The following is a 14,892-nucleotide window of genomic DNA, read 5'->3' as shown; positions in this document are numbered from 1 at the left end:
TTAGTCTAGGCTGAATATGGGAGGCTGGCACAGGCTGACACTAAGCTTAGCAGCTAGCATTTGCCTTGCAGTTTCCAAAGCACTTTTTCAAACATTTAACTGAAGCTTCACAACACTGAGCTAGGTGGAGCAGGTACTGATGTCCCTATTTTACCGACAAGGAAACTGAGGCCTGAGGTTCCACAGCTAGGAAGTGGGAGAGTCCAAACACCTCTGACTGCTCAGGGTTCACCCCACTGAGGGGTCTCCATGATCCCATGCACAGTCCAGTGAGGCCTTCAAATCTGCCTTCTCCCTAATCTGCATGTGTTTAGCCCTCCAGTGAAAAGGGGAAGTGAAGATGGTGGAGGTAGAGGAAGAAGACCAAGAAAGGAAACTCCAGGGGAAAAGTGGGCTCAGTTTCCCTTCCCTACGGACAAGAGATATCCAAACACAGCCCTGGGTGAGAAAGGTGTTCAGATACCCACACCAGGAAGAAGCCATTATGGAAAACCTAGGGGAGGAAGGAAGAGGGGGCTTAGGCAGAGTGGAAAACTGGGAGCTATCTGGCCTCTCAAACCTCATATTTTTCCTCCTTCTACCCCTGAGACTGAAAACCAAATGCTGAGCTCTGTGGTTTGGGGATGATGTCCAGTTTCCCTCTAAGGGAGGCATACTGTCCATTCATGCATGGACTTCAAGAGAGATCTGGATCCAAGTTCTGGCTCCACCATATACTGGGTAACCTTGGGCAAGTTGCCATCTCTTTGGGCCTCCATTTCTTCTTCTGCAAAACTGGAACAACCCCATACTTTCTTCATGGGGTTCCTGGGAAGAACACGTGGGACTGTGTACATGGAGTACTCAGCACACTGTCAGGCATCCAGTAGGTCCTGGACAAACACTATTATGATTGATCTTTCACCAGCAGCTCCTGGTCATTTGCCTGGTGCCACCTGGAAGGCCTTGCTAACCAAACCCTCTTCTAGCCCAGCCCCCATCCCCCCTTCAAGCTTAAGAACTCAGTCTCGCTAATGAAGCTGAACTCTCCTCCCCCCATCCCCCATTCAGAAGTCATTAGCAGGATCTCCGCAATTAGGAACAAATGGCTTATAACGGATGGCATCCAGGGAGGGCGGTTGGGATGGTGGAGAATGAAGCTGTAGCTTTGAGGGCAACAGGGAGCTGCTATGAATAGAAAAACAAGTCTTGGTGCTGTGGGGTCTCTCTCTTGGGACCACACCCCCATTTCTGGTTCTGGGAATTTGGGGTTGGTGGGAGGGGTGGGAAAGGGGTCATTCTCTCTCAGGAGAAACCAGGTGTGGGGCTATTTATCAGTCCTTTCAGCAGGCTGGAGGATCCTAGATCTGTGTTGGGGTACCAGCCTTATTCTGTGTGTGTGCGGGAGGGCAGGGAAGTGATAATCAGGGAGACGAGCTTGAAGGACTGTTGACAATGAGCAGTTGAAGAGCATGGGCCACAGCCCTGGAGAGCTGCAAGTATTAGAGGGTATCTAGTCCAGTATTTTTCAAATTGCTGCTCATGGCCCAGCAGTGGGTCATAATATCAATTTAGTGGGTCAAAAATAGGTATTTTCTAGTTCACTGATAGATGGAGAAATAGAGATCCAGAGATGGGCAATGATTTGTCCAACGGGACACAGTGGCAAAAGCAGAACCTGAATGAACCAGACCTGAAACTGGGCTCTGCACAGGGAAGAGACACCAAGCGCCGGCAGGGCAGGACGGAGGAGGTACTAGCAAATTCTGGTTTAATTTGGATTGTGGTGAGGGGCAGCCAAAACAAACTCCAAACTTCCTTTGTCTGCCTCTGGCTGGTTTTGGCAAAACTGGGATTCAGTCTTATCTAAATTGTCTCCATAATTAATTTTCACTGGAAACTGGCTGGATTCAGGAAAAGAATGGACTAGAAGGGTATTTGAGGGTGCTGGCCCACCTCACCCCATTCCAAGCCAGAAAAGCATCCCTAGGAAAGCCTACTACCTTTACCTCCAGAGCCACAGCATGACTATGAATTTAGCAACAATTTAATGAGTGGTTATCAAGCCCTGCAGGGCACTCACAGTGTCCTCAGTACTGGGGACTCAGCGTCTTTGCTTTAATGGGGCTCACATTCTAATGGGCCGAGACAGACACTACACAGACAGACATGCAAACTCTGAGCTGGTGGTGAGTGTCCTGCAAACCCTGGCTGGCTGGCTGGCTGGCTGGCTGGCTCTAGGGTGTGTGGCCAGGGAAGGCCTCTCTGAGGAGACACAGCATTAGGAGGAGGCACTCTTCCAAGGGAGAGTATCTGAGGTGGAGGGAACAGATGGTCCAAGGGCCCTGCCGTGGGAAAAGCTGAGTGCATTATGAATTGAAAAGCCAGTGTGGCCAAGAGAAGAAGTCCCAGAGGTGTGCAGGGGCCAGATTACACAGGGACAATGATTTTTTATTTCATTCTATACTTGAAAAATCGCCGAAGGATTTTGAGTACGAAGTGATATTGTCTTTCAGGGTAGATACTTACTGCTGGTAAACAATGGATGCCAGTAAGTACTCACTGGTTCAAAGTAAAGAAGGAATACCTCTTCATCTACCCCTCAAAATGTAACTCCTCAGGGACCAGAGGATGGAAGAAAGGGGTACAAGGAGGAGGAGTTAGAGATTAGTGGCCCTGACCACTGAGGGAACTGACCTGGGGGGAGGAAAGTTCTTGACCAGCCAGGCTTTGTAACCTCCAGCAAAGAGACATAAAAATGAAATTACACAGAGAAGGGGGACAAGGAAGGTGGGGAGAGGAGACCATAAAACCCCTGAAGTTATTCCGCACCTTTTTCCCTTGGAAAAAAAAAAAAAAGCTTTTTGGAAAAGGCTGTAAATTTTTTTTACACCAACCTCGTAAAAATGACATCGGCACATTCTCAAATTAGAACCATTAAAATGAAAACCAGCAATGCACAGACACAGACAGGCCCACATGGGTGGAAGACGACTCACATCCTGGGCATACAGCCCTGGTTTCAAGACCCCTTCCCCACCAAGTGCCTTGAAAATGCCTCCTCTCTACAGGGAACTAGTCTCTGGCCTCAGAGAGATGAGAATTTACAGCTGAACTCAACAGCGTGAATGAGGAACTGCGATCTTTCAAAGGGCTCCTTCATTCTCTTCATTCCCTGCACCACTGCTCTCAAACTCAGGCAGGCTTCGCATCAGCAGTGCCCGGCCTTTGCCTGCTTCTAGCGATGATGCAGCCCAGGGCTCATCCAGCTCCTGTAGCCAAAACCAGCTCTGCAGGGTGTCATGAGAAGGACGGCCGGAGTCCTCAGTGCCTGGAAGGAACCCTCTGACCTCCAGCAAGGAGGTGAAATCACCAAGGTGGTGGTGGGTGGCCAAGTGGCGGTGATGCAGAAGTTCCCGTGATCACCTTCCCCATTCTTGGTGGCATTTGGAGATGGCTACCAGACATACATCCCTCCCACCAGTATCTGTGGAGTTCCCCGGAAATGGGTCTGTGCTGAGGTCTGGGTTCTGAGCCACTTCACTCTAGCCACTTCTGCAATGTAGGATTGGAATGGGGGCAATAGTGAGGGGGGATGTAGTTCTCATCCTGAGATTCCTAGTGGGCCTTCTCAGAATAAAGGTGCTACCCCAGGGGAAAAGCCAGCTCTCTGACTGAGGGTTCCAGGCCAAGTTCTGCCCTGATGAAGTGACCCTAGGATGCAGCCTTCTCCACTTCAATCCTCAAGATAAATCCCTTCTCAGAAGGAACATTTACCTCCCTTCCCCAAATTCTCCTCTGTATCCCCAGTTCTAATCAGCAGGGACAAGAATTCTGCCATGAAGGGGAGGTGAGGGAGGGAAGAAGAGGGATTTCAGAATTCCATATTAGGAGGGAAGCTGGGGGCTCTCCTGCTGGTAGAGTGGGCTGGCTCCTTTTAGTCCCAAGAAAGCAAGGGTCTGCAGATCCCTCCTCCAGGATCCAGTCCCGCCCTCTGCCCTCCTAGCACTACTCCCTCCTAGGGGAATTTTCCAACATAGGAAACAGGGCGGTCTTTGGCTCTCAAGGACCTGGGAGGGGTACAACAAGGGGGATGGTTAAGGCCCTCTCCTGGCCCGGCTCCTCCCACCTCCCACCTGCCCTCCTCTCACTGTGTCCAGGCCAAGGAGAAAAGGGCAGTTTCTGAGTGTTCCCCAGCAGCTGGTATGAACTGGTGTGATGTCCCTAAGCCTCCCCTCTGGTGAGTGCAGGCCCCAACTCTCCTTCCATGCCATGGCTCCTCCACGGGAGGGGCTCATTCTCCAGAAGAAAAAGGAGAATGCAGAAGGTCTGGGACCAGACAGGAAACAGTAGAATCTGGGGCACACAGGCAGCAGTCCTGAAGAGAAATGGGCCCCGGACCTGCAGACGAAAGACAACTGTTGACTGTGTGTGTGTGTGTGTGTGTGTGTGTGTGTGTGTGTGTGTGTGTGTCGGGGGGGCGGGGGGTAAATTCACCCTCTGAATCCTCCCCTTCCCCCGCTGTCATCCCTCTAAGTAGCTTGGGCAGAGGAGGGCCAGATGGGGGAGGAAAAGGAAAGAAAAGCCTCTCCCATTCTTCTTCTCCCTTCCCCCAACTGCCTGACATCCCCCCCTTTCTTTGAAGGGGGGTGAGTTAAAAGCCCATTAATGTGCAGAACCCCCCAACCCTTTTGAATCTCCTCACAGGATGTGAACGGGGTGGGATTTGGCCCAGTTGCCACGGCAACTGCGGTGGGAGTTCCCAGACTCTAGGCAACCCTCCCGTGACCCTTGCTGACCTGTCACCCCCACAACCCATGGACAATGGGAGTGCGCGCTCCAGAGGCCCAGGACGCCTTTCGGCATGGCCTCAGCACCGCCGCCAGTGGCTCTGCCTGCCCCCACCCCACCAGCCTGGCCCTCCTGGCCCCAACTTGGCTAGCGCACCCAGACCAGCCCCCAAGACCTCCCCTCCCAAAATCTGGCACACACTTCTCCTAGGCTCCATGGCCCCTATCAGAGAGTGTCCTAAGGGTATTTGTGGGGTGCCTGAGAAAACCCCCACACTGGGAACATTTTCATACAAATGAAATCAGATTAGGATAAAACACAAGGGCAACTTTCAAAGAAAAGAGCCACCCCATAGGGTAAAAATGCAGGGAGGGGCACTGTGGTAGAAGCGTTTGCCTTGGTGAGGGAAGGGACGGATGGGCCGCGGGTGTGTCCACAGTCTAGGGTATTCTTTAAGAGCAGCTGGGGATCAGTAATGCCAGCTGCCCGGCATGGTGCCCAGTGCAAAATAAGGCTGAAGGTGTGTTTGCAGCTTGACTGACTGCTCCAGAGCCTACTGTACTTCCTGCACCTTCTCCTCAGGGTAGACAGAGTCCTCACAGGGCATAAGACTGCAGACTTGGTGAAAGCTCCAAGGACAGCGTGGAGGTGGTATGGCTCTGTCACTCACCAATGACCGGGCTGGGATGAGGGAGGTGGAAGCTGGGGCCTCAAGGGCTGAAATGGGGCAGCCAGCTAAGGACCCTCTCCCTCTAGTCAGACCTGGCCTGGCAGCCAAGCCAGGTCACCCCCCAGCCTCTGTTTAAACAAGCTCCCAGCCTGCTCGTTGCATGGAAACAAGCGCCTGCTCTTGTTCCAAAGTGACGTGGCCACCCTCTTCAGCACTGTTTGTTTCAGCCTAAAGTCCTGTCATAGGCCTGACTTCTGACTCGCCCCGTTTATCTCTCTCCTCTCTGTCAACTCATTACTCCCAAAGGCCAGGATTGCATTTCCAGGGCTTGTTTACCGAGAGCAGAGGGACAAGGACCAACAGACAGACAGACAAAGACAGAGGGGCTTCGAGAGCCACAGAGGGTACAAGGAGAATGGGATCAGCGTGTGGTCCACAGACCCTCTCCCACTCCACTTCCTATCAAGTTTGCAGATGGCGCTAGAGTGGCTACTTAGGACCAGTGGGCAGCATTGCTTCTCTATCACAGAACCCTTTCAGGTTGGAAATGAAATGCTCTCATTTACTCATCAACAGACATTTCCTTAGCACCCACTATGCTCAAGGCCTCGCTGCCTCCATTTCCCACGGCGACTGTGTGATGGAGAACCAGCAAAGGGGCAGGTGTGCTGAGCCCTGAACTAGGAACTGGGAGAGTGAGGTCTACGCAGCCTTTATTGTGCCATCTTGACACGTCAGTGCCTACCTCTGGCTCTCATCTGTGCAATGGGAATAATAATATCCACCTTGCAGGGATGGTGAGACGACACAGCATACGTGAAGGCCCCAAAGCACCAAAGAGACGAAAGGCATTGGTTTGTCCTCTAAGTCCTTTCAGGGTGGGGTTGAGAAGGAGCAGAAGCCCAAAGGGCCAGGCTCTCTTTCCCAAACTTGTTTATTCTCCAATTACGAACATTTGTTGGGGACCAGAAAATGTTACCCTTGAAACTCCCCCAAAAGCCTCGTTCACACATTCAGGGTAGAGGAATAGCCCATGGACTATTTCATTTTAATTGAAAATCTTATAATTTTAATTTTGTAAGGTTCTTTTCATAGTTTGGAGCCAAGAAAACCTTTTTTAAGTCTCAAATATGTTCCCTGGCCCTGGGCGCTCTGCCCATAGTGAGCCCAAATGGATAAAACAGCCCTCTGCCTGCCTCCAACTCCCCACCCCAGTTTATTTGTGAAACAGATATAGGATTTTCCAGGACTGTGGGATATTCCCCAAAACAAACAGGAATAACTGGAACGTGGAATATAGATGGGAAAACATGGCTCATGTGCAACGCAGAACCAAGAAACCTGATCAGTACAGACAGTTCTGTCTTTCCCCACCCCAAACATTTCCCCAGTCATCCAGAGAACTGTGTTCGCTCTTCACTTTCAGTAATTTTTTAAAAGAAACTTTCCAGTTTCAGCACTCCCCAACCCCTACCGCATTTAAAATTTTTCATAACTCTGTCTGCACAGTCACAGAGAGGGAAGAGCTGGCCATACAAAATGGGTGGTGTTGGAGATTTCTGGTGGGGTGTGTTTTGCTATTATGTTGGTAAGGGGTAGGATTTTGCCCTTTAACCTTCTGTCTCCAGCAGATGGCACACACTCTGTGGGTCTCTTCCCCAGGGAACCTGCTTAGGAAGGCTTGGGAGATGCCAGCGAACTCCTGAAGACTATCTCCCTGGGGAAGGGAGTCAGGCCCTTCCCTGCTCTAGCCTCCACTGCTGGCAAGAGAAAGTGATTTTTGAAGTCCTCTGTTCTGTTCACATCCACATCGACAAGTGAGCTGCACGTGCTGCACACCCAAATTGCATCTGATCCCAACAACTCTGTACTTTAGGTGCCAAGGAGGCCAGGGCTCAGGTAGGCTCATGACTTGGTCAAGGTCATGCCACTGGATAAGGGGCTGGCTGGGACTTAAATCAAGTTTCTTCAATTCCTGCTTTAGCGCTGGCTGACCAGCTCCATGCAGGGGAGTCAGGCTTCTGATGGTGTTGCCTCCAGTCTGACTTTTGGCTCCAACGAATATGATGGGAAAAGGCCCCTTAGGGATAATGAAGTTGGGCTGTGGGAAAAGGAGGACAGAGTCCCAGGGTGAACTTGGGAGAGACGGCAGGGCCATGGAGGCGCACATGAGGGCATTGTGGTACATACATGTGTGCATGCATGAGGCAGTAGTGGGGTACTGAGCAGGGAGGTACACGCAGAGCCCTGCTTCTCCCTGTTCCTAGCAGACCCCCACACCCCAAGGGCCAGCACCACCAGCAGTGATTCCAGGAGCAGAGTCAAAACACAGAAAGAGAATCCCAAGGCCAGGGCTGGCTGGGCAGGTTCTCCTCAACTTGTTGAGCATGACTCTACTTTTTTCCCCAGGTGGGACCAGGACATGAGGCCCCTGCTCTGTCATCACCCAACCAGATCTAGACCCATTCTAGTGTCTCTAGATCCTCAGAGAGGTTGGTTTTAAACTCCTGAACTCTGCACTTCGGGGTGGAAGAGGAAATAGAAGACACAGAAAGAGGTTCCCAGTTTGAGCCCTAAAAATGGAGGCCTGTCTTTGCCTACCTCTCTTGGCCTTTACCCAGCTGCCTGGGCCTCTCTTCACTGCTTGAAATGGAGGCCCAGGCTGACTCAGGCAGATAATCTTTTGCAACAGAAATAATGTGAAGATCCCCGTGTGCACAGCAACCTCTTAACCCTGTTCATTTAGCTAGTTTCCTAGCCAGTGTGCAGGTGAAAAGTGGAGTGCCCACCAATCCAACATGCCAATCTCAAGCCTGCTGCCCAGGTGTGTGTCTGTCTCTTCTTATTGGCATTTCTGGGATAGTTTCAAGCTTCATGATCTCAGACCTCTGAGTCCCACTTCTCTCTCTTGAAAACGCTGTGGTAGCCCAGGCTCAAGGTGGCCACCACAATGGGTGGGTGGACAGGAAGTCCTTGAAAGCTGGACTGTCTTAAGAACGGTAAAGCGATGCTGCCTGGCAGGGAGTGGTGCTCCAGCAGCCAGGATGAAGTGGAATGCGGCCTAGTGCCCCCTCTCCCACTCCCAGATACCCCAAGGCGCACCAGCTCCTACCTGTTGCTGCTGAAAGTGCAGCAGCTCCGCGGGGCTCATCTCACCATTGCTGTCTGCACCTGTGGTCATGTCCCTGCCCGTGCCACTTGCAGTTGTCCCTGTGGCCCCACCACTGCTGCCATCGGTTTGCCCAGAGAGGCTGCCCACACCATTCTGACCGGATGGAGCCGACCTGATTGTCTCTGAGGCAGATTCCACCATCATGTCGCTCTAGTGGTACCTGGAGGAGGAAGAGAGACCCAGGGGAGAGGCTGAGGCTGAAGGCTGAAAGGGCAGTGACTGCTGACCCCCAAAAACACAACCATCGCCACAGGAGCAGTTGGGCATCTACTCCTTCTCAACTTCCCAGAGGCTGCTCCTGGGATGCCTGATGGAGTATGGCCCCTCTGGAAGTCCCCCCAGGTGAGGGGTGGCTCCACATCCCCCACCATGTGTTCTTGACTTCTAGGAGACCTCGTGCTGGGGTGGGGAAGGGAGGAGATAAAGCCCTTGCACTGCCCCTCTGGGTGGGGATTTTTTGCCCCAGTTGAGGTTTTGCACTGTTTATAATAATGACATGAAGAAGTGGCTTTTTTTGAGACGGGAGTCTTGCTCAGTTGCCCAGGCTGGAGCATAGTGGTGCGATCTTGGCTCACTGCAGCCTCCTCCTCCCGAGTTTGAGTGATTCTTCTACCTCAGCCTCCTGAGTAGCTGAGATTACAGGTGCCTGCCACCACGCCCAGCTAAATTTTTGTGTGTGTGTTTTTAGTAGAGAAGGGGTTTCACCATGTTGGCCAGGCTGGTCTCGAACTCCTGACCTCAGGTGATCTGCCTGCCTCAGCCTCCCAAAATGCTGAGATTATAGGCATAAGCCACAGCACCCAACCCCCTTCTGGGTCTTAAACCTACACCAACAAAGCAAAATCAAAAGTTATTCACTAGGAACCCACTAGATTACTGCCTTCCTACCCCCACCTGAAATGGACTTTGTGTTTGCTCCCATCCCAGGCCACAGAAGGTCCAAAGCAACAATTATTCTTTTATAAAAAAGGCTGCCACTTGCCCAGCACCTACTGGGAGCCAGACACTGGTCTTGGGCATGGAGGTGTGCAATGAAGGAAGACCTGGTTCCACTTTCCATCTTCCATTTTAAAGCCCTCAGCCTAGCACCTGGTCAAAAGTAGACACTCAGTAAGGTTAACTCACTCTCCATAGGAACCATGATTTCTCCTCCTGAGAACTGTGGGAGAGAGTTATCATGCCAATTTTACAGATGGAAAAACTGAAGGTCCAGAGAGTTAGGTTACGTACCCAAGACAAAGAGTCAAGGTCTGGATCCCCTGACCCCAGAAATGCCTCTCAAGGAGTGGCTGAAACATCCCCTCAGAAAGAGACGGTAGGTGTTTGGGATGGCCAGGACAGTGAGGAGGAGGAGGAGGCCTGAGCTGCTTTTTATAACTCACAGAGGTTACAACAGCTTTTTAAATTTAATTTAATTAATTAGTGTATTCATTTTATTTTATCTTTTTGAGACACAGTCTCGCTTTGTTACCCAGGCTGGAGTGTAGTGGCACAATCTCGGCTCCCTGCAACCTCCGCCTCCCGGGTTCAAGCAATTGTCCTGCCTCAGCCTACTGAGTGGCTGGGACTATAGTAGGCATGCAACACCATGCCTGACTAATTTTAGTAGAGATGTTGGCCAGGCTGGTCCTGAATTCCTGGCCTCAACTGATCTACCTGCCTCGGCCTCCGAAAGTGCTGGGATTATAGGCATGAATCACTGCACCTGACAAGGTTCCAATACCTTTAGTATGAAAAGCTGTTCTCAAATTCTGGGGGCTCCCCAACTACCTCCGAGTCACAGTCCCTTGAGAAGAACATGGATTTCAGTCAAACAGGTCAGACCATGGTTGGTATCTACTACTGATTTTTGATCCATCTTAAACTCCCCAGCCCTCAGATTCCTTGTCTGTGGTAGGACAATGTTTCTTGGCACCTATGGGAGATTGGTTCCAGGATCCCTGTGGATACCATAATCTCCAGATGCTCAAGCCTCCCAGTTTGTCCTGCAGGGCCTGTGGATACAAAAGTTGGCCCTCCCTATCTGTGGGTCCTGCATACTGCAAATACTGCATAGTATTTTCCATCTGTGGTGGATTGAATCCACAGATGTGGAACCTGCGGATAAAGAGAGCCAAGTATATTTCATCCCGACCTCCAAGTCTTTTGAGGGGCAAATAAAACATGCACACAGCACCTGACAGCACCCCCAATAATGATCAGCGCCTTCTCCACCCACCCTAATTGTAAGGGTGAGGACATTGAGACCCAAAGAGGTCAAGGACTTGGTCCAGATTGCACAGAGATCATCAAGGGAGAGAAGCCACATGAACATTTAGCAAGCCCCATGGAAGCCAGCCAGTTTCTTTCCTCCTGATTTGATCTCTTTTGGCCTAGGCAGACCCTATAACCACATGGTCTCCCTGACTCAACTGACAGATGAGGGCCTTGTAGGTAACAATGAGAAACTGCAGAAAGAGACTGGACTGTGATTTCTCTAGTTCCTTCCCCCAAGGCAGCAGCTCCCCAAAGCATTTCCTCCCACTCCCAAATTCTCTCCTTTCACTCCAGAAGAACTCTTCTCCCTCACTCTACCAAGCCATTTGCTCAGCTTTCATCCTGGCTGGATGCAGAGTGGGGAGGAGACAGAGAACTGCAAGGGGTCCACAGAAGCCACATCCCTGTTCCTGTGGCCCATCTTCATCCGTGACTCTGGGTGTCACTGTCCCAGTGAGCCTGAGTGGCCTCCCGGGTGCCCTGTATTTGTGAATTTCTCTGTATGTTTCCAAGGGCTTGCTATTCCCCCAACCCAGCTGCTGCTCCACTCCTAAGTTCTGAGAGGAGCTGGGCTGGAGTAAGGGCAGGATGGGAGTGATGGTTCGGAAGAGATTGAGCACTCGGTCTCAGGCCTTAATGGCCATGTCAGCCTGAGGGCTAGTGGCGGTGAAATGATGGATGGGGTGGGCACCATCCTCCACTTGCCACAGCACAGGGCTCCATCATCCTCCCCTGAAACCACCCAGCCAGCAGCACCTTCCCCCACTTGGGCCTGGGCCTCAGTTACATGAGGGGGATGGGGAGACAGCAGGGAGGGGGGCCTCTCCCCCAACCCTGGCTCTGCTGGTGGTGGAAAGCAGCTGCCCGCTCTGATTCCAAGTCTAGCTTCTCTGAGATCTGAGAACTCCTGGGCCCCAGGGGACAAAGACCAGAGCCTCAGGGGTGTGTATGCATGCAAAGGAGAAAGGAAAGAGAATCTGGCAGTTACTTCCCTGGGGTTAGGGAGAGTGGCCCCCTTCCAACACTCAAGGAATACCATAAAGTTGCAGATCAGACAGTAAGTTTGGAAAAAGAGAAAAAAGGGAGGAGGAGGTTGCAGACAGAGGTACTTCTTTCTTTTCTTCTTATGGGGGGGAGTATAGAGCGACACCCAGTGAACAACATAATTGCTGCAATGTGGTGTATAATAATAGCTATTCAGGGGCTGATCATTCATATTAAACAGGGTGAAGCAAGCCTCTCATTTGCATGCTTGAGATTATATGCATTTGAAAAGTCATTTCCGCAGGGTGTATGAATGGCATTAATTCCCATGTGGCATGCTCTGTCCCCTCCAGGGTCTTTACCCCACTGACACACACCCATACGCCTCTTTCCATGCTCCCGCCCACCTACCAACATACCCCCCAAACCTGCAACACAGGCACACCCAGGTGCTTTCCGAATTCTCACCTCTGCCCTGGGATAACTGCCCTCCAAGGATGAGCACACCAGCAGCCGCATGTCTCCTGCCCATCTCTCCACAGGGTGCCGTGATAGCACCAGGGTGCTCCCTGCACTGTGGGCGAGCAGGCTCTGGGTGCCTGGGACCCAGTCAGCTAGAGACAGGATGGGGTAAGGTGATAGCGGGAGGCCTTGATTATCAGTCCCCTGTAACTACAAGGGTGTGGGGTGTGGAGAAGAAGTCAGTGTCCACAGGAGCCTGAGCCCTGGCTAGGGGAGCAGGCAGGGACCTGGGCTCAGCCACACACCATGGAGATTCCTCTGCCTTCCCCTTTCTCTGAGCCTCTATTTCCCATCTCTATATGAATAGGTGGTCTTGAAGGTCTCTTCTCACTCTCAGCCTGGCATGTGGACATGAAAACACAGTATTTCAGTGAATACTGGAGGCACTGACGGTCTGCTGGAGTCACAGCCCGGTCCCTTTCACAGTGGACTCCACCCAGTGTAGACCTGAGCTGCTTCCTCTGGTACCAAGGAGCAAGCTCCAAGAGGTCCTCCTTTCTTCTCCACACACCCCTATCCTCCCAATCCATGCTCCTCCCCCAGCCACCAAGGTCCTCAGCAAGGAGCAGCTGAACACCTGTGGAACAGTAAGGCAGAGACTCTGAGAATTAGACCATCTGGTTTCTAGGCTCAGCTGTGTGACCTTGGGCAAGTCACTAGGGTGCTCTTTCTGCCTCCATACAATAAGGTAGGGGTTGGCCAGGGGTCTAAGGTTCGCTAATACTGGGCTCTTATCCCCCACCCTAGACTTCCCATACCCCTCTCCTACCACATGTTGGGGGCAAATGGAGATAGCACTGGAGGCCGAGTTATCTTGGCAGGTCCAGGATTTGTCTGAGGCTCAGGTCCTGCACTTAGGCAGGACCTAGTCGCCCAACTCGCAGCGTTCCCCGTGGGGGAGCCAGGGCACCTCGGAGCCTATGTCAGGCCTGGAGGCTCCTGCAGATGCCGTCGGAAGGAAGCTGGGTCAAAGCCGCCCCTGCCTCTTCCGCTCTGGGGGAGTCTGCGGGCCGCTGGGGGCTCCCACTTCCCCGGAGGCTCCTGGCTCGTCAAAGAACCTGGGCGGGTGAGTGCGCAACAAGGGACGCCCTTGGAACTCGCCGGAGGCGGCCCCGTCCCCTCCCTGGCCGGAAGTGATGAGTTCCACCTACCTTGGGGCCAAAGGGGGGACCCATGGGCTGGGGTGCTTTTGGGGAAGGAGAAAAGGGACTGGGAGCCCCACATGCGGAGAAACCTTTTGTGCCTTTTCGCGGGCCCATATGGCATAGCGAGTATTAATTACCGTCGCTTTTTAATTAACAATCGCTTAATCTGAGCCGTAACATTTGCCATGACACCCTGCGCCTCGCCGCGAACCCGCGCCGCCCGCCCTGCCAACTCATCAATTAATTTTTATTGACGTTTTCTTCCCCAAACAGGCACAATACCAGGGTTTTCCAATTAACACCTCTGCGATCTCTAATTAGTGCAATTAACAGACTGATGGATGCCCGGAGTTTACCCGCGGGGGAGGGAGAGAGGGGCGGGGCAGCCCCCAGCGCGCTCCTGGGCGCGCGTCCTGCCGGGAGCACACGTGCACGCGCAGCTGGAGTGGACATGCGGCCTCAGTTCTTTTTTTTTTTTTTTTTTGAGACGGAGTCTCACTCTGTCGCCCAGGCTGGAGTGCAGTGGCCGGATCTCAGCTCACTGCAAGCTCCGCCTTCCGGGTTCCCGCCATTCTCCTGCCTCAGCCTCCCGAGTAGCTGGGACTACAGGCGCCCGCCACCTCGCCGGGCTATTTTTTTGTATTTTTTTAGTAGAGACGGGGTTTCACCGTGTTAGCCAGGATGGTCTCGATCTCCTGACCTCGTGATCCGCCCGTCTTGGCCTCCCAAAGTGCTGGGATTACAGGCTTGAGCCACTGCACCTGGCTTGTGTTTTGTTTTTTAGAGACAGAGTCTTGCTCTGTTGCCCAGGCTGGAGTGCAGTGGCCGGATCTCAGCTCACTGCAAGCTCCGCCTTCCGGGTTCCCGCCATTCTCCTGCCTCAGCCTCCCGAGTAGCTGGGACTACAGGCGCCCGCCACCTCGCCCAGCTAGTTTTTTTTTTTGTTTTTTTTAGTAGAGACGGGGTTTCACCGTGTTAGCCAGGATGGTCTCGATCTCCTGACTTCGTGATCCACCCGTCTCGGCCTCCCAAAGTGCTGGGATTACAGGCTTGAGCCACCGCGCCCGGCGGCCTCAGTTCTTAAGGGATACACGGATGGGGAATGACCATAGGTGGCCCATACCCAGAGCAATGGTGGCAGTTGGAATTTAAATAAGGTATTGTTTCCAGTTCTCGGGAAACCTATAATCTAGTCTGGGAGATAGCAGGACGCGAACCAGCTGACAGCCTGACCCTGGAAGTTGGTGTCTAGCTCCAGCTCTAACACCAATTTACTACTGAGTGACTTGTGTTTTTAAGGGGGAGGGGGGAGTCTCACTTTGTTGCCCAGGCTGGTCTCCAGCTCCTGGGCTCAAGTGATCCTCCCTCCTCAG

General features: G+C 52.4%; 1 protein-coding gene across 8 annotated transcripts in view; it reads right to left on the bottom strand.

The window, feature by feature from the left end:
- FOXP4 (forkhead box P4) overlaps positions 1-14,892 on the bottom strand; it is a 55,425-nt gene that overhangs the window by 26,631 nt on the left and 13,902 nt on the right. For 3 of the 8 annotated variants that reach the window (XM_021936550.2, XM_009205119.4, XM_009205118.4), the window contains exons 1-2: positions 12,321-13,984; positions 8,553-8,772 (exon numbers count right to left, since the gene is read on the bottom strand). In XM_021936550.2, the coding sequence (XP_021792242.1) occupies positions 8,553-8,756 (204 nt within the window). In that variant the 5' untranslated portion in view covers positions 8,757-8,772; positions 12,321-13,984. Of the gene's footprint in view, positions 1-8,552; positions 8,773-12,320; positions 13,985-14,892 lie in introns of those variants that run through there. The other 5 variants (XM_009205114.4, XM_009205122.4, NM_001168744.1 and 2 more) reach the window with 3 other exon arrangements.

Source organism: Papio anubis, chromosome 6 (genome assembly GCF_008728515.1).
Source record: "Papio anubis isolate 15944 chromosome 6, Panubis1.0, whole genome shotgun sequence".
Classification (NCBI taxonomy): domain Eukaryota; kingdom Metazoa; phylum Chordata; class Mammalia; order Primates; family Cercopithecidae; genus Papio; species Papio anubis.
Note: the sequence above shows the minus strand (reverse complement) of the source record. Positions and strands in the feature narration are given on the sequence as shown.